The sequence below is a fragment of the Paralichthys olivaceus genome, chromosome 4 (assembly GCF_024713975.1).
Source record: "Paralichthys olivaceus isolate ysfri-2021 chromosome 4, ASM2471397v2, whole genome shotgun sequence".
NCBI lineage: Eukaryota > Metazoa > Chordata > Actinopteri > Pleuronectiformes > Paralichthyidae > Paralichthys > Paralichthys olivaceus.
Genome location: NC_091096.1, coordinates 17,288,020 through 17,308,473, shown reverse-complemented (window position 1 = coordinate 17,308,473; position 20,454 = coordinate 17,288,020). Strand labels below are relative to the sequence as shown.

Sequence of the window (20,454 nt, the reverse complement as noted above, 5' to 3'; positions counted from 1 at the left end):
TGAAGGCATTTTAAAACACCATAGTTCCAGCTGCTTAATATTTATATACAGAGGTTACACTTTGACCTCTGAGCCTACAAATATGATGAATAATTTAAGTTTCATTGTGTCCAGAGAGTCCCTAAACACTGTGATCACTGTTTCAGGAGAAAAATAAAGAGACAAAGGAAGTCATCTTGAAAGTGTTTTCTGCTATGAGCACATGCAGCAGAGATTTCAATAAGACAATGTCTCAATTCATCAACATCTGTACAGGTGAACATGTCAGGCAGTGTCTCACTGTTGCTGGACAGGACTTGTGGCAGTGAACATGAAAACTCACAACAAAAGCTGCCTTTGTGCCTTTTTCCTGCTGCCACTGGGAGCTGAGCAGCAACAAGCAGCTGGAAGTGAAGGGAGTGGAGGATGAAACTGCAGCAAGGCTGGGGATGTGGTCCACTGGTCCACTGACCACCCACGTGTTGCTCTGTGAGTGTTTGTGTGTCCGTTTGTGTGTCCGTGTGTGTGTGTGTGTAAAAAAATTGTAAATGGTACTTTTCTATTCTTAATAACCACTCAAAACACTTTACATGACAGGTCACATTCACTCATTCACACACACAGTGCATACATACATAGAGACATACATAGAGTGCCTCTAAAAAACACACACTCACACATGTTACATCATTGGGGTAGTTTGGGGTTCAGCATCTTGCCTTTCGACATGAGGACTGCAGGAGTGAGGGATCAAACCAGTGACCTTGTGATTAGTGGGCCACCCGCTCCATCTCCTGAGCCACGGCCACACAAAAGCATGTAATGTTGAAATGCTAACTCATCTTGTTCAACTATATGAATACAGATAACGTAGATGGAGTGGATTAGCTAGTGTGACTATAAACACTGTTGCACCATAAATAACCAGGTAAAAGGTAAATAACCTCAAAAGAGAAAATCTCTTGAGGTTAGATTTGTGTGAATATTTTATATTGTTTACAGTCAATTACTCACTTTGCTAATTTTAAGTTCAAAGCACATCATCAAACTCCTTAATTGTCATTAGGTCTGGTCTAATCTGGTTTACTAATTAGAAGTATGCCAGTGGCTGTCCCAAGGAGGAAATGACAGGCAGGTCTGGGGTGGGGGAGGGGGACATGGTGGCGCTAACTTGAGATGTCCAGCTGCTTTAAGAGAAGCTGCAGGTTAAGAGGGAGGCTTGCAGGGCTGCGCTGGAGCCACACAGACGAGGCTTTCGTGGGCTAAACACAGCAGTGTGGGCCGTCATTGGGGGTTAATCACATTAGGGCAGCATGGAGGGAGACAGACGTCCAGGATTATAAAGTCCCTTTCAACAGACCCTGTTTAACCAAAGCTCACAGGTTGCAACAGCATACTTTGGGGTGTGCTGGTCTCATTGTGTGTGTATCTTCAGGGAGGGGGGCGTCACTAACCTGGGCCCGGATGAGAGCCTCAAAGCTGGGCTGGAAGTAGTCGATGCGGCTGTGGAAGAACTTGGGCATCTCGTCCAGCAGCTGCTTGTTTTTGACCTCGAAGTCTTCCCTGACCGGCCGCAGCTCCTCTCTGGCCTGGGGTGTGGAGGGGGGGCAGAAAACAAAACAACAGTGGTCACCATCGGGTCTGATTTCACAGATCATCTACCCCTCGTTTCACTCATGTTCATGTTATAATTTACAGCACACGTTAAAGATTCTTCCAGATGGTACAAGGATTTAAACAGATGAAAAACAAAAGAGTTACATTTTTTAGTAGATTCAGCACACAAGCCATCACAAGTGTCCTTTTTCTTATTGTTCAGAAAAATATTTGCCTAATTCCCACGGAGAGGCAGCACAAAAAAATGGCTGTGATCACGACCACACTGAGGAGGAGTGGGTAATGTGGGCAGACTTGGCTGTGAGTGGACTCCAGCACCACTGATCTGTGTGTGAATGTATTAGTGGGTAGTCTACTGTAGGCATGGAGTTATGGAATGCACAATGAATATGTGAGAGAGGGTGAATTTTTTTCATTAAAGGGACAGGGGAAGTTGCTATATTCATATTGCAACATATTGTTTATCTGCTGCATAACGATTTGGTCTGTTCACCTTAGTTAGTTTTCTTAGCAGTTGAAATGGCACACAAGTGTTTTGTTAGGATCATTTCTTTAAGTGCGCAGGGATTCAAAGGGCAGGGATGTAGGGGCCTCTTCAAGGCTTTGTTCCCCTGACAGTGCTTTTCTCAATGTGTGTGGGTGGCTCGCCATGTGAGGATGTGTTAGAGGGAATAGCATAGGCAACACTGCAGCGTTATCTGTGAATGTGTGCGCTTCTGTAGTGGCCTCATGGTGTGTGTGTGTATGTGTGCATGTGTGTGTGTTTACAATTCTCAATTACGTGCCTGTAGATGTGCAGCACTGCCTTTTTGAAAAGGCACTACTTGAGAGCCTGGTAGCTTGCGTGGGTGAAGGAGCGCACATGTACAATATGCATGTGCTCAACTATTTTTGTTCATATCCAGTCAGCATTTGTCTTTTTCCACTTATTCTGCTCAATTCACAATACGAGCAACATGTAAGAGCAAGTGAACTCTGCTCCTCGGCAGATAGAGGGAGCATTCGAGTGGACCAACACGTGCAGCGATGCAAGCTTTAAACCACAGTTACCTGATGTAGTTTGACCATAACGGGCCCCGTTTTTTCTTTCTCTTCATACTTCTCCACTTTGGACTGCAGTCGTTTGTAGTCCTGCAGTGCCTGTTCCCGACGCTTCACTGCCATGTTGAGGCTGGGGAAGACGCCACTGTACCTGCAAGACAGGTACAAACAATGTTAGACATCTCTGCATAGACAATGGGACACACACATGCACACACACAAGCACACACACAAGCACAAATTACCCAGACACTCACACTGAAGTACATAAATGCCTAGGAAAAAATGATCACAGAAAATAACATTACAGAAATCATTAAAACAACTTTCCTATGAAATTTGTAGACATGCACTCTGCATTGCATCCCATCTTAATAGAAGTCATTATGAATTAATAAAATCACTCAACATCTTATTGTGGAGGTACTCTCAAACCCCAGAGGACAGCTCTGCATTAAGCTACCTCTAATCTATTATCTAATTACTGTAGTTCAAAATGGCATGAAACAATTCATTTTGTGACAATTATCATATTCCAAATGAAAATATATTCTTGCAACAAGAATCCTGGTCTTCAGCACTAAAAATAGGGAAACATTCATCTGTAACTTAGCAACAGGAGTCTGAGCTCCATCCTGGGACTTGTTGCACTGGTTTTGTGGCTGCGTTTAATGGGAAGCAGGAATATTGTTATACAGTAAATATTCAACCCAATAGTATTAAATAAAAAATATATGAAAAATTAAGTTAAAACGCTTGGATGACTAATAACATCTCAACTACAATATTAAAGTATCCTAAAAATGTATTTACCATTAATACACAATATGCAGTAAATGCCATTACATTAGTTTTTTTAATTGAGGTATTTATAAACTATTTTCCAAATTTAAAAAAAACAAAAGATACAACATAATATAATTTTCATCTGTTGCCCTTATCCCTCAGTAAGAGTGAGGGAAAAAAATGACAGACACCACAGGGAGAGTCACAAGTAAGGGACCCCTCTCTTTGGGTGGACAGAAGTGCAATAGATGTCATGTGTAACAGAGCACATCAACAAAATAACAATATTTAAAACATTCACGAGAAAAGACTGTCTAACATAAATTGAGAGGTGTATCACTTATTAAAGCTGTTTAAATGGCAGAAATGAATCCCAGCAATCATTACTAAATAAGCAAGACCACGATTTATTTTTGTCCAACATGTTAACATAAACCAGTGACAAGATTATTCATACAGGTTTCTGCTTCATGCGAGTAAGTCATAAAAACAGTTGCGGAGCCTGAGATGAAGCTTTTTTGAATGATTCATTTAAAGCACTTCATCAAATGTGGAGGCACATTGCTACCCTACTTTAATTTGCTTGTCTCTGCCTATATAGTGTTATTAGCCACAATATGTGTGGGCTTCATGGTCTACGTTCCTCTCCATGCCAACCCTTGCCCTGCTCTGTGCCACGGATGACGGAACCACTGAGAAGCCGTGAACTGATTGTGAAATTATGGCTCTGTCTGCCAGTGATCTTACTACTAGAGGAGGAGAGGAGGAGGGGGAGGAGGAGAGGGGGGGGGGGTAGAGTAGAAAGTGACGCAAACTGAGGCGCAGTCTCAGACAAGCAGGGATTGTTTCCGACAGGAAGTTAAGTAAGGAGTGGTCTAGTAACTATTGAGTGACATCACAGAGCTCAGCCCAGCCCTGCAGCCCACGCTCCACCACTATTTATAAAATACCACTTTGGCCCAGTTTATGGCAGGGGTGGATGCTGATCCTCAAGTCTACTATCTGCTCCAGTGTACACATACTTGAAGTGCCAAGGGATTATGTAACTACCCTCTAGACATGACTGCTCTCTAGTTTGACCCTATTGGCTGAACACGACCCAAAGAGCCAACTTTATGATGACACAATGGCTGATCATGTTTTCACCTGAATGCTTTACCTGCCTGAACCATGCAAGTTCCTCATAACACATAATGGTATGCAGCTCTAAAGTGGGACAGCACTGCCAGCAACTGCCATGTTTCAGAACAAAGACATTTAAGGGCCTCTGCTGGTGCAAAAGTAGGAGGAAGAGCTAGAAACAAAGACAGTTAACCCACTCCTGTCCTATCACTGCTCGATGTTGATGCCTGTCTGTTACATTCAGGGCTCTGTACAGAAGTTACAGTGACTCAGCTCTGTCAAAGGCTCCCACACAAGGATATACAGTAGAATATGGCCATGGTTGAAGGTGACTGTATATTCTTATTATGATAGTCTGGTCTATAAGTGTCCAGAAACTGGACATTCCCTCGATGTCCTGGCCTCGGCTGGACAATTACCAGTCAGCCAGCTAGGTCTCCATTTGTGGTCAGCCTCGTTTGAATGAAGTCCTGTGCTGGTTGAGAGCTACACGGGGCCAAGGGCACACCACTGTCCATGTGACAGGTCAGGGTGTGGTCAACAGGCTGGATAGAAATAGCATCTGGACCAGAGAGTGTGTTTATGAGCAGCTGCCAATCCACAGACAGGCCAGTCTGACCCGTCAGCCAAGCCCTAGTCTGGTCTAGACACCCTCAGTCTAAGACACTGGCTGTCCCACTTGACTATCACCGTCACATAACCCACTACTGCAAAACACACTACAAACCACTAAAATATAGGACTGTGCCACAGACTCAGATGAAGAACTAAGATTGTCAGACAAGATTACATCAAGTGGCAGGTTTTGTTCGAACATGCTTGCTGTGAATATAAAATGACTACCATTTGTTGTATAAATGGTTTAAGAGCAGTGGGCCATGGGAAAGTGTGTGTGACGTACATGCCAGCTGAAACACCTTTATCTCAGCAGAAACCAGAAGGAGTTGGATCTGCTGCAACTTGCCTTGTGCTTTGTTGATCAAAACTTAAGACAGCTCACGCAGCCTGGATACCCGATACACCAGATGGGGGAAAAAGATTGATAACTTCATAGCAAACATCTGGACTGTAAAAAAAAAAAACAAAAACGTAACCTCAATTCCAAAATTCAACAAAAAAATGAGACCAAATCCAATCACTGGCCCTAAAAAGGGCACCATTCCTACAGCCAAGGCCACATGCAACTATTGACTCTAGGCTGCTCACTACCTGCCCAGGGTCTTCCTCTGATTGAGAGGAGGTGGCTTTTCCAGTTGTAGCTTGACCGAGGGCAGAGGTTTCAAAAACAGGCTTGACTTCTACCTCACCCAAAAGAGCAACTGAGCAGAAAGGGCTAGGTAACACAAATTCCTCAATGCCCACGCGCTGCGCTGCACTCCCCTCCCCTCACATAAACACAGTGATATCATTCAGTGATCCCCACTGAGGGGATAAAATTTACGTCTGGGCCTGAGAGAGAGAAAGAGACAGAGGGAAGGAGGAGGAGGGGGCTGTATCTTTTTGTGTGTGTTTACTGTTCATTTTACCACACTAAGTATTGAGGATGGATGCCAAAATATTAAATAGCAGTAACACATGTACACTTTAATTACATACCAAACACAAAAAAACACACAACCCATTCAAGGTCTTCCATTAACATTAACATTCTTTCTCTAATTTCCTTTACAATGAAACAAGATCAGCGATAGAGTATTTTCAGACTAAGTAAATGAAAAATATTCATTAGTGAAGGACTAATGGAATCTTAATGGACGCTTTTAAGTATAGTAGCTTTTGTGTCACAGTTTTCTAAAGAAGACACTTTGATAAACGAATAACTAATAGTGCTGTGTTGTTAAGGAGGTAAAAAGTTAATGATGAGGTCAGTTTAGCTTGGCTCTAAAACACGCTTATAAACTTTCTTACTCCGCTTGGTTTCAGAATCATGTAAATGCCTTAAACATTATGGTCTAAAACACCATTCCTTGTGAGACCGTGCCCCTGACAAAATATGGGTAGGTGTTTGTGTATCTGTATACGTGTTGATGTGTGTGTTTTTTGTATATGTGCGCACTGTCCTGAGACAGTTTTCCTCCTCATCCAATCCTCTGGGCCCAGGAAGCTGGGCCCTTTGCCATATTCTGAGCCTGCCCACACGTCCGCCTGCCGCCCACCAGGAAGAGGAAATTAGAACCATTCCATCCTGTCATTGCTCCGCCACCAGAGCACACGAGGAAGAGAGGGCTTTACAAACACACACACACACACACACACACACACACACACACACACACACACACACACACACACACACACACACACACACACACACACACACACACACACACACACACACACACACACACACACACACACACACACACACACACACACACACAGAGACCCCACCTATTTATGTTTTACAGAGGAATCTCTTCATATTGGTTCCTTAAAAAAATAACAAGTATATGGATATATATATATATATATAAAGATTCAACACAAGCTTGTAATAGAAACCTATGCAATTGCTCTCTTACAAAGCATATGTTTAATTTCCTGGGAGGAGCAAAGGGGAGGAAGCAAAACCTTAACAAGTTCTCCGGAAGATGGGTGGGATAGTTCAACCACTCCCTTCAGTACCTCTGCTTTGTGTTTGCATGTGCATGTGCGCGTGTGTTAAAAAAACGTAGGCTTAAGGAATGGAATAGCACTCACTGCCTGCTCAGATGGGGGAAGAGTATTAGGAATAAGAACCAAATAAACTTTCTTCCAGACGCACTACCGACACCAAAGCACTACTAGCGTAATTTTTACACACTGCATTACTACACAGCAAGCCTCTCTGAGCTGATGCACTGTGACTGTACTTACCACACTACAAGTGAGAGGAGCAGAGTAAGGTCAAATAATAAACTGGACTTAATCTGCCCAGATATGTCCAATATAACATCAGGGAAATTAAGGCAAAAAACTGTACTGAATTGACTTTACAATACTTTAATGTGATTGTGCAATGCATCTGAAACCACTGTTTGGTCCTATGTGTAAAAAAAAAAACCTTGTCCAAACAAAACTAAATAACTAAAACTATCAGTAATAACTATTTGATATTGGTCTGGTAAACAAATCATTTAAATCCAACCTTTGAAATACAGCAGTAAAAAAAAAGAGTGACATCAAAATGGACCCTTACTTTTTCAAAGGGTCGATAACTGTCTTCTGGATCTGGTTGACCTGTAATTCAAAAAGAACAGAAGTTAATGTAAGCAATAAGCACCTCTACAGCGACGAAGGGACTTTATGAATTGTTATTCACTGTCAAATTGAGTTACATCAAAATTTAACTCGAAACAAAATAGCTTCTACATCTCTCGCTCATTAGCTGCAAAGTAATGCCACTGCACAAACATCAACATTTGTGTTTATTTCAAACTGAGCACTCAAGAATAAAAAAGGGGAGGGGGGCTTGCAAAGAAACTTTCATGACGTTGACTCTTTTATTGTACACAAGCCCCGAGGAGAAACCCCTGAATATTCATTGAGCCTACGATACAAAAGGATGGAACTGTCAGGGGACGGACATGAAAGCAAAAGCCCAACTGATTTCAAATCCTGTGGAGGGCGGGCTGCCTTACAAGATGAAAGTTCTTTGCAAGCAAACATTTTAACAATAACAGTTTATATTTTCCTGCATTCTCCTTCTGGTTGCCAGAACCAACAGGGGAGGGAGGGAGGGGAAGGGGGGTGTTAAATGGAAGTAAATGAACATCTCATCTTGAGGCCTCCAGCCCCAGCACCAAGTCTCATTGACAGAAGTTGGCGCACAATTAATAAAGTTTCCAGCATCATTTACATTGCAGATTCAAAATGACTTTTACTACTACAGTCTCCAGCGCAACAGAAGTTAACCAAGCAATCGAGGCGAGCAGAGAGTAAACGCTAAGAGCAACGAAGGAGAAACTAAAGCAGTGAGATGTGAAGTGACAGCTGCGTGAGAACTGTGAGCAGCTCCGCTAATCATATGTTCACTCGCTATTGGAAGGACAGTCAATCACACAACAACAAGGAAGCAGGATCGCAGCTGTGCTTTGTAAAAATGCCCTGACCATCTATGAGAACATACAGCGATGCTCACTGTTTCGCACGGGCAGATTTCCAAGTACAAAATGGTTGATTGTGGTTTGAGGGAAAATAGAGAACCAATAAAAAATAAGTACATGGGAATACACATTTTCTTTGTTTTACATATTCACACCACCACCACCACCCCTCCCCGACTTGAGCTGTGCCGCTGCTTTTAAGGTGAGAGCATGCAGCGAAGAGGGAGAGCAACAGCGGCAGATTTGCTTAAGCAAGCTGGTGCCCTCTACCCTCTGCCCCTTCCCACAGAGAGAGAGAGAGAAGGGGGGGGTATTCCTTGGAGGCCCTGCAGAGCCTGAGGCCGGTGCTCAAGTAGCAGTCTCCATCAGTGAGTCACGGGGCAGAGGCCATCCCGGCACACAGGCCTCCCAAAAATACACACAGATCGCAGAGGAAATCAATATCCCTCCAAACGGAGCATCCTCTACTGTGCTGCCGCCATGTACACTGGGGCTCAGCTTCGGCAGCAGTGTGCCGGCGGGGCTGTGCGCCCTCCTCAGCCCCAGAAATAAACACACAGACCTGGGCCACTGCTGCCTTCATTATCGCTGCACGTTTTATCTGCTGGCTCTCTTTCTTGCGAGCCCTGCGGCAGAACATCCTGCCTCAACATGGAGAAGAGCAAAGGGTGGATGCTTTTGTGTCTGTTTTGCTGGAGCAATAGGGTTTTCTGTTGGTGCCGTCAGAATCAACAGTCAGCTTGAAGGGAGATACTCGAATAGCGTTCGAGTGAGCTGGGCTGGATTTTAAACACCTAGCAAATCCGAGGTGATATTCCACATAGCAGACTGACCAAAAAGTGCTCACTCTCTCTATTTCCCCTCAAGCTCTCTGTTTGCCACTTTACAAAAAGGAAACATATGAATCCAACACAAACCTGCAACTGAACGTTGTGTTAGAGTGAGGACTTTTTATTTAGTAAGACTGAAAGAAGTGCACAGAAACTCAGGTGTGACCCGAGCTGTCAAAATCCACTCTGGATCAAAGTGTGTTAAAAAAAACATACAACCAAGTCAAGTCAATACAGTTGGTGACTGTTGTCCTCCACAAGTGAGAAACTGGGCTGGGATATAAGTGCCCCACTGAATCACTGTCAAACATGTCCCAGTCAAAGAGCCAAAGAGGAAATATATACACCATGGAGACAGAAAATAGATCCACTACTATGCGCTGTAAAGACAATGTGCCCTAAGCTATGAGAAAGTGCTTAATGTGTGAAAATACAAAAATCCCATAATACTGAGAGATGATTGAAAGCTTATTCATACTTCTAAATTGAAATTGATCTCGTAGTTCCAACATAGTCACATACCCTGATGTGCACATCCATAGAAATGTAACTACACCGCAACACAGGCCACAGCAACACAGGCCACAACAACTGGTCCACTGGGAACCATGCCTCTTCCATGTCACAACCCCTCCCCCCCCACAAAACTCAGCCTCCTATTGTCTCAATAGTTCAATGGTCATTTACATCATCTCCTTCGTCTTTCCTATCTTTTCTGTGTTGCAGTAATTTTAGTAAAAGGAACCTGCTCCAACATAGAAACTTTACTGCAGACTAGCGTTTTGACGTAAAACAATTTCTTAGAATGGTGTAGGCCACACTGTAGGATCCTGCAGTCTTAAGTTGACAGGCGTACTCAAGAGAGCCTGACCTGAAATCCATTCATCGAAACCATTATCTATACCATTTATCCTTGAGGGTCCTGTGTGGGCTATAACCAATCCCAGCTAACACTGGGCAAGAGGTGGGGTGCACCCTGGTCTCCAGTCCATAACAAGGCCAACATGCAGAGACAAACAACAGATGAGAGATAAGGCTTACAATTTTAGCTGGGAGGAAAAAAGAAAAGACTTTTATGTAGAAGAAGTCATCCTTCAAACTATGGTATTCAAATGACGTGCAAAGAAAGAAGTGGATTTACTGTTTTTAATATAACAATTGACAGGCAAGTGAGCATGGCAGCACTGGTTAAAATTTCAAAGACAGTGAAAATGGGAAAAAAAAGAAAATTTGATTTTGTATAAAATCTGAAGAATGTAAAGCTCCATCCTGAAAACAGTCAAACTGGCAGGAGTGCTCTTCTGGGCACTCGACCAAGCCAAGTCCTGGAACATACGCAACCGGGGTCACAAACCCACACGCTCTGTCCAACCCACATTCTACTTTGTCTGGTCACTCAAAACGGCTCCTGTAAAATTTGATGAGCTGTGAGAAAACCAGTCTGAATGACTGGTATGTTTGAGCTGAAGAAGAAAAGAAAAAAACAAAAGTGGTTTCTAGTTGCTTAAACTAGTCCTTACACATGTTGTATATTTTATATTCAGTGATATTTCTATAATGGCTGAGATTTAAGGTGCTTTCTATCAAGATAGAAATAATACAAATCTTAAAATACAAGACTAACAATATTCTCTGGAATCTCAAAACACTTCTATGAGAGTTTGGGTTGCTGCTTCACTCACAAATGTTTGGGAAGAGGTTATGGTTTGATTTTCAATGGAAAGTCCAGTTCACAGGAGGGTTTCAGAGAAAATATAAATCAACTCCCAACCTAATGTGTACATTTCCAGATGGTGCCATTTCTGAGATAGTACACTAAAATGTTACAATGGAATAAAAAAATCCACCTTTTTCCTTTTACAAAAGGTATTCATCTTCTCATCTCATTAGATTTGTGTTGTTGAAAAGGTTATGAAATCATTCTGGTTCACAACAAAAATGTGAAAGAAAAAATTATATTTTAAGGCAACAAATGTGAAAAGCCCAGAACACCTAACAGCGGGGCAATGAGTCAAGAAAACACAGATGGAAAAAAGTCAATCGGCATATGCCTTGGTGTGATCTCCTGTGTTCTTTGCAGTATTTTTCCCTCTTTAAAAGTCTACCCTTCACAGTGCATTGCCTTGAGGATGCACACATACGGTGCCACTATGATTCACATTATAAGTACCTGTGGCAATGATTCTAATCAAAAACTGAAATGTACCCGGCAAATAATGTGAAGAGGCCTGACAGCCAAAGCAGAGATCTTAGAGTACAGCAATAAGAGAGAGAGAGAGTAGATTTCTTAGTGTTCTGTAAAGAGATGTCTGGATTTCTATGGTTGCCCCTTAGGACAAAACATGCAAGTGTGAAAAACACAAACATTACAAGAGACACTGCAAATCAACAAATACTCTAAATATCTTAATACACACAAAAAATGCGTAGGACCATATTTTCCGGATGGCAATGTCAGTTTGGTTCTGCCTGTCAGATTGTCAGTCAGCTTGTTGGCTTGGTCTGAATCTTTGGTGATTCCCCGCTTGCTCTTTCATCAAGTGTTAATACCAACAGAAATGTAATGCTGCAGGACTGTTGTATTTTAAATTCAAGCTCATGGCAGCTGCTCCTCTCCATGAAAGAGGAAATAACTGACTTTCTGCTGCAACCTTTCAAGAAGATATGGTGTGCACCGTCAATGTAAAACAAGTGCTGAACTGAAGCCAAATGTTTGTTTCAATAAGTAATCCAAGCAATACAATACACTTGCCCACTACACATGCAGTTTCTTCTGTGAATTTTGCGGTAGGGCATGTTTTCCTGTTAAGAAAAGGCCGTTCTATTGTACGAGTTATTTTAGACTCCAGTGAATCACAAATGCATCACTTTTCACAGCTGATACCCAGTACCCTGAGCTTATAGAGGATGATGCCACAGATGCTTTTCAAAAACAGCAGAAGGAAAGACATACGGGTAGTTTTTAGTTGACAGGCTGCACAATATTGACGGATATGAAAACATGTAATATGAACATAAACTTGTGCAGTTTTGTACTTTGTATGTCTCAGGAAAAACATTTCATCTGATTACAGTTTAATACCAATGACAAGAGCATAGAAGACAAGAGAGAAGACATTTTTAGACCATAACTAATTAAACAGAGACAGGTATCCATAGTCTTTCCCAAAGCTAAGCCAAGTGTACAGAGATAAATTCAGACCAAAATGTAGACCACATTGGTCTTGTTTGTAGTTTTCCCTAATATCTATATCATTTAGGATCCCAGATAGTGAAGAAAAGTGTTTGAATGAGTCTGACCTTCTCCTGGTTGAAGGAGTCCATCTTCTTCATGGCTGTATCTAAAGCGTTCATGGATTCCAGGAAGGCCATGTCCTGCTCACACAGCGGGTTACTCAGCAGGTCTGTTGAGATCTTCACTGCTGCTTTGGACATGGCTGAGAGAAACATACAAAGCAGAGAACACTGTTAAAACTTTGTTAAATAACTTTGTGAAAAGGCCATCATGTAGAATACAGCATAACTTCTTTTTTTTTTAATAAATATAATATAAAGGCAGATTTTTACATTTTCCTCAAACCATGGGGGGGTAACTTCTGTGGATTACACTAACCCTTTAAACGTTTCATCAGTATGTGTATTTGCTTGTGGTAGGCTTTTCAAAAGTGAGCAAAAAGTAAAATGGCACAGTGCAGCCCCCATTGTAAAAAATCTGAGGGGGTGGTGGGGCTGCCTGCCGTGTTGAATATTCACCAGAGCACCAACAATCTTTACAACGTTTCTACACTGACAGCACCAATTACTGTTAATCTGCACTCTTGCCACTTTGTTTAGACACAGAGCATATATCAGATTATGGCTTCACTGTCAAAATAAATGAGCTGCACTGGCGGGAACACAAGTCGACAGGAGAGGCTGTGGTGAAAATGAGCTTCATGGGGATCTGGAACAGTCACTGGTCTCTTTTCACACTCTGTGGATTCTCTCAAGACCAATTTTCAACCAATCAATTATTGGGGTGTCATGTTTCTGGATCTCTTTTTCTGACAAGTAACAAATTGCTTGATCTGACCTTTGCCTGATATGATTGAGAGACACGTTGATTATAAGTTTATGAAAATCAAACGTTGACCCCGAGATAATGATTTTACTATTTGTAGAAGTGTGTAAATAAGTGAAATGATGTCACTTGTTATCATATGTGCCTGAACCAGATAAAACAATTTCTCAGCATGAAAAGCAATTATCTCAGCCACTTTCTTACTAAGCCTGACTGAAACTGTGAACAGGAACAACCTTTAATTTGATAAATGCTGTCCGATATAGAAAGCTGTGTATTTAATGAAGTGCTGACATGTGGAGAAGGTCCAGCTCTTTGTTTGGTAGCAGTTGGTGGAGACGGGACCTGTTCGACAGATGGAATCCATTAACGATAATGAGGGCTTGACAGCTACAACACTTTGATGATGCAAACATCCATATTCCCGAGCACAAAGGAGAGGAAATGAAGAAGCCCCTCTCTCCTCCATCCGTCCCCACTCCTCCACCCTCACAACTGACGACTAACCGCAGGCCATGTGTACCGCTACTTCCTAAATACACAACTCCAAAACCAACAAATAAGCAAATAAAAAGTAAACATGGTTTTTGTTGCAGACAAATGCATGAACAAATGAAGGCAGAGATGGTAGACATATCAAGTCCTAACTGAGCACTGCACAAAAAGATCCACTCACAAATCCAAAACCTGCACACAGTGATAACCTATAAAAACCTATACAAATGATTAAGGCGGAGGCCTGCGGTCTCATTTGTCAAGTTGTTCGGAGAGCTGACGCACCACCAAACAAACCAAGACAACCAGGCGTCTTTCTAGCTATGAAAAAAAAACCTGCCAAGCAACATCAAGTATGTTGGTGAACAAGTGGAGATCAATTGCACACCAGGCGGTAACACACAGGTTGGGTGCAGAACACACCTAAATCAGCCTCAGTACTTTTCTTCATGTCCTTGTGAAGCTTTTTCGTCTGATCCTCCAGCCTGTAGGAAAAAAAGAAGAGATGATCAGCAAAGCTTCTGCTATGATAATAAAGCATCACTGGTCCTGACAACAATAGAAACATGAGGTGAAATATATTTGAAAAACAACAGCAACGTGAGAAGTAGAATAGGAATAACTGTGATAAAAGTATATCCAAGTCCAAAGCATATCATAATCTAACAATAATACACACACACACTAAAGCCACATTGACATGGACATAGAAAGCACCAAATCAAAAACCCAGAAAAGGAAATGAGTATATAAAATGGTTCAAGAAGGAATTACACATTTCATTGATTCCATGTAAAATATTTTAACATCTGTTAGCTTATTAACAACACAGGGAATCGTTCTTTTTGCTGTCAAATACATTTGCGTTCAGAAGCATTATTGTCTTCAATCTTTCCCCTGCACACATTCCATTGATGGGTGTTAAAATGGCAATTACCAAACTATGGAGGCTGAAAACACATGCCATTCATTATATCAATTATGGCAAATGAAGGGTTTAGAATCTCCCCTGAGACTGCGTTCATATCACTTCTCCTGGTTTGATGAAAAAAGGGAATGTGATGGGGTTTTATTTGTATCATTGCTTTGAGGGATTATATTAACTAGACAGACAATAGCTGTGTAATGTCAGGTCTCTGGTGGGGATGCTGTGTCCAAAGGTCACAAAATGTAAAGACATCAGTCACACACATATGGCTGTTTGGGAGCTGAAATACAAAAATGGAAAAAGGTTGCCTCCAAATACAGAGTTTGGGCAGTTAAAAAAAAAAAAAATGTCTTTGTGTAACTGCTGGAAAACAAACAGCGAGTTACTCAGGTATTCTCACAGGTGCATGAAATAAACAAATTTGACTGGTTCTCTGCTGCACTGACATGGACTGTTAACACTGTTTAACCTACAGACTGAGGCAAACAAAGAATGAACCCCAAACGATATCTTTCGGAACTATGGTCTTTACTAATAGGACATAAACAGAATAAAGACGGACAGACAGACAGAGAAGAGAGAGAGGGAACATGCAGAAAAGGGCCGGTTTGGAGCCGAACCTGCAGCCATTGCAGAGGATTATCCAGGTGAGCTACTGGGCACCTAGAGTTATTATCACCATGTATCTACTAATGAAAGGCAAGAGCTTTGAAGTAAAATAACCAAATGCATTGGATTTCCAAACTTCTGGACATATAGTAAAATGAAAACAGAGGCTAGTATACATATTGTCACACAATGGTCAATACATAACAGTTATAAACATGCAACATTTTGTGGTATTAACAAATCAAATTATATGATTTTAAATAACCTGTGTTTGTTTACTGAATTGCAACACACCAGATGGAGGTGGTTCCAAAAATGTAATTTGCAATAAATGATGTAACTTCATCCCTTATTGTTCATGCCACGCAAAAAAAATAAATTCTGTCAGAACAATCTCCACAGTAACTTGTTGTATTCCTCTCATCTATTATATGCAACTGGTTCTCATACACCGAATCACCCTTCCTCTAATGTCATCAAAATTTAAGCTAAGATTTCAGATATTCAGAAATGGGCATTTCTAATTGCAGTGGATGCTACTTACATTATAGTCAACATTATCAGTAATATTTCAGGCAGGATTTAGTCAATGTCTAATATTTACGATGGCTTCTTGTTTTTATGAAATTTATATAGGTTGCTCAGTAAATGCATTATCAGTGTGTAGACCAGGACAATCAATGCACCGTGAGCAGGTGAAAACTGTTTTTCTGTTTGGTTTAGAAAGAGCATTTAAAAGCTGAACTTCAAAACAGCTCTGCTCAGAATCATACCCACCACTAAAAATTTGCTTCTGAGATAATTATAAAAATCTAGAAATAACGATATGTGCTTTTATCATTTCTGTTTTTTTGATGGTGGTACACAGAAATAGTTGAGAAATCATACATAACTACACTTTGCTTTGAATGTGATTCTGAATGCCAGACATGTGTAAAACTAACCGAAACTAAAATAGTGTCTTGCAAATTGGCTGACAAAATAAACACTAGACACTTAAATTGACATTATAACTGCAAAGGGCTGCCAGTCATGGAGATCAGATTTTGCAGGAGAGTGGGTGAAAGCATCTCAGTATGTAACAAACTAGACTATTATGAGACCAACATCTGTACACTCATGGTGTTTTCTTAAAGAAATTGTTTTAGTATGTTAAACCCATGTTTCAGGTAGTGACTCCCACTTTACAAATTGTCACACAATACTGTTGCATCTACTCTGTCAGCACCGGAGTGAGAGAGGAAACCTGGATTTGTACCGATGAGCCTGGAGTCTCTTTCCAGGAGGTGCTAATAGAGTGGCCTGGTGGAACAGCTGCTGCTCATTCCTCTAGTACCTCATTGTTGGCCATGTGCAGCTACAATCATCTGTCCCCATCACCTACTAGTGCATTATATGACTTTCACACACAAACCTTTTGTATGACACCAGATAATGAAGAAGCATTCAACAGTGTTTGACCGCTGTCATCCGTCTCTTCCTTTTGAGTAATATCTAGTTAGTGCATTTCACAACCAAGGTAAACCAAACTCAGGCACCAAACTTACATGTAAATCAAAACCTAAAGATTTCAGCCTTTTCAGAAGCCTATTTATTACCTAGTCACTAGTTTCAGTTCATTTTATTCAGGCCACTGTAATATTCACACAAGCAATTCAACCTAGTACATGTTCAGCAATCAGAATAATTAATGCGAAAGACTTCTCCTCACATCTTGTTAAGTTGGTTGGATACCCCAACAAACGTTTATGGTCACTGAGCCAGTTAGCAGTCAACCTGCTAAATGATGATTGAGGCTGTCACATGTTAATTGCATGTTTTTGTTTTGTTCGTTGTTTGTATGTTTGCGCACAGCTCCATGCTATTTATAATTTAAAATCATTTTTCAAGTTTTCATCACTACAGCCCTGACAAATTTAATTTTAAAACATAATCATTTTCATGAATATATTTACACCAAAAAAACAACACATTCCTGATCAAAATGTTAAAGCATGCTATATATTTATATTCTTTATATGTGCTGCTATGAGCTGCTGAACATGCTGCTGTGCATGTCAATAAAAATAGTTTTAGATTAAATGAATGGTTGTCATTACTACAAGTCACAGGTCAAATTACACTGATTGTCTTTGATGAGGTGGACAAAATGTAAAAGCAGATATCGTGGTTAAGGCCTCCCAAGAATATTTAAGCCACAGATAGACATGTTGATATGGATCTCTAGGGTGGAAAACATAAATGTCTCTACATGCCTGCTGCTCTGACTCATCTATAAGATCTACTGGCACCACACCTTGCTGATAAAGGGCCCTCCTACTCAACAAAACCTGAGAGGGAAATGGTGCTCCCACTCATTCTGCAGGGCCCCTCAGGAGTTTCAATAACCTCTGCCTCAACAGTAAGACAAGGCCTGGATGTACTGAGCTTTTAGGCCTTGGGTTCATAAGTGCCCTGAACCCCTCTTGTCTTTGTTTCATAGAAAAACTGATAACAAGTTACTCAATGATTTTATGTAGACTAGTTAAGCAGCATGATATACTTGAAATTGATGAAATCCTTGAATGCTTGAACTTTATTAAATTACTGAATGTCAATGATACATCTACAGGAAAACTTTCATATCATTGTAATGTTCAGCTGAAGCCTAGATTTATCAAAGGATTATCTCATGCAAAGTAAACTCTCTTTGTAATCTCATAGTTAAAATGGGGGTGCTTCCACAGTCTAATGTTGAAGGGAAAAAAGTGACTAAACAGAGCAGTGAATGGCAAATAGTGTGGGACCAACAAACTGTACTGTACAATGAGGAGCATTTCATGTTATGTGTGATGATCTTGGTGTTTTTTAAACATGTAAAGCAAAAATACCTAGATGTTGATTAACTGTATACTGCACATCATCAACAACCTAGTTGTGGATAAATATGCATATATTTGTGAAATCATATTCCAATCTTTTCAGAGTTCCATTAGCTTTATTACAGTGTGTACGGTGTACATTTCTTACTCAATCCAAAAGTCTGAGACCAGTTTTACATTCACTTGAATAGATAAGTGGTCCAAGACATGTGGATGCTTTAGTTCTTAATATCATTAATACATAGTAATACAATTAACAAAGGAAAGAGGGCCCATCCCACATTGGACACAGCAGCAGGCTGATGAATACCATTATGGTAGAAAATATAGAAAGCCATTATGCTGCAAATTTCATTTTCTTTTAAAACACTTCTCATTAGAATATTACTCTTGTTTCATTTTAAATTAAACGTTGATGATTTTTTTCATATTGGCACAAGGAGGCCTCTGGGAGGAATATGAGTGTGCTTTATGTAGGCACAGTGATCACCTCTTCACCAAAGTGAAGGCATCAAAACACAGTTTTACCTAACACATTTAACAACACACAAAATCATCAGTTATTATAAAAGCTGTAAGTAATCAACATCGACAAAATATAAACTTACTTTTGGAGTTTGTCATATTCACGCTCAAAGTCTCTTTCGACCTAAAAAAAGAACAAATTTGATATAAAAACCTGTCATTTTATTATCTCACACAAGTGTTAATTTTGTTTGCAGAAAATTATTTTGAATGAGACATGAACACACAATAATCACAGAGCCGTTTACTGTCCACAGACTGAGGATATACAAGTTGCAAGAGCTAAATCCTTGGATAATTTTGGAGGGAAAAAGAATCCTCTTTATAGTTCCACATTATTTGAAGAATAATAATAAAAAAATGAAAAGGATAAAAAAGTTATCACATAGTTTGAAATGTAACACATGGCCTGCAACAACCTTTGAAGGTTTATGATTGCCTAGTTGATGCTGACTTGAGGCTTAAGTTTAACCACCTAACTATCTTCAATCTTTACTTGAAAAGTCCCTGGGTCTTGCTCTTTCTCTTGGACTTTTGGGGGGGCATAAACTTTAGCTTAGGAACTATGACTGGAGATTAGTTCCAGTGGTGGAACTACAGGTGAAATAAATCAAGTTCCCAGGGTGAACAAGGGCTTGGACAGCTTGTCCAACTATGTCTCTAAAACATGTCACGTGGGTTACAGAGACCTCAGAGGCGTCTTTCTTGTGGTTCTGTGGGCTCCTGGATTTAAACACAGAGGCCAAAACACTGAGGGAGGCAGTTGACACTTTGTCACAAGGTGATCATCTAACTGGGCAGCCTCTAGCCCACTCCCGGGTTTTTGCTTAGGATGGCACAGGAAGCTGGAAACCCAGTCTGACAGTGCCTGCCGGGCCACAGACCCATTAGAGTGGAAGTGGTTTTTCCAGCAAGGAGAACACCCACTCACTGTTACTTCAAGGTAACCACCTCTGCCCTCCTGAATAGCTCAGACAAACTGGCATCCAATAAGTCTTTTGGCTGTGGGACTCTGATGACTTTATTCAGAATGCTATTCACGTTGTATATACAATTTGTTAAAGTCAACTCTAACTATTGTTAACCCTTTGCCTTTTTTGATTTACAGAGTTTCCCATTGATTATCTAGACTGCTGCAGCCTGCCATATTCTAATTTGCCACAGTTTCATAATTTTCACCATTTCCTTACAACTCTCATAATAACACAAGAGAACTCTAACTTGGTGTTTTGCTCCGTTGCTGTATATATGTGTGCAGCATTATTAGCAGTGTTGTTTGCCACATGCACACTTGCGATATCATCCATAAAGTTGTTACTCTCCATGCACACAACAGTCAGACCCCATAGTTTCAGCTGCAGTTCTCTCTCACACAAGACCTTTTCTTTCACTCTTTAGTCCACGGTCACACATATGAGAATGCAGCAGCTGCGAACCTTCGCCTCCAGTTCACTTCCAATCTGTGCAAGTGAGGGAGCAAATACATTATTTGCATCCTGTGGCAGAGCAAATCTGC

The 20,454-nt window shown here is 40.9% G+C and overlaps 1 protein-coding gene across 1 annotated transcript in view; it reads right to left on the bottom strand.

Moving 5' to 3' along the window:
• The window catches only part of bin3 (bridging integrator 3), a 29,767-nt gene that overhangs the window by 2,893 nt on the left and 6,420 nt on the right, over positions 1–20,454 (bottom strand). Inside the window, exons 3-8 of the mRNA XM_020094033.2 lie at positions 19,022–19,062; positions 14,439–14,500; positions 12,761–12,897; positions 7,724–7,764; positions 2,647–2,788; positions 1,434–1,568 (exon numbers count right to left, since the gene is read on the bottom strand). Of these exons, the coding sequence (XP_019949592.1) occupies positions 1,434–1,568; positions 2,647–2,788; positions 7,724–7,764; positions 12,761–12,897; positions 14,439–14,500; positions 19,022–19,062 (558 nt within the window). The remainder of the gene's footprint in view (positions 1–1,433; positions 1,569–2,646; positions 2,789–7,723; positions 7,765–12,760; positions 12,898–14,438; positions 14,501–19,021; positions 19,063–20,454) is intronic.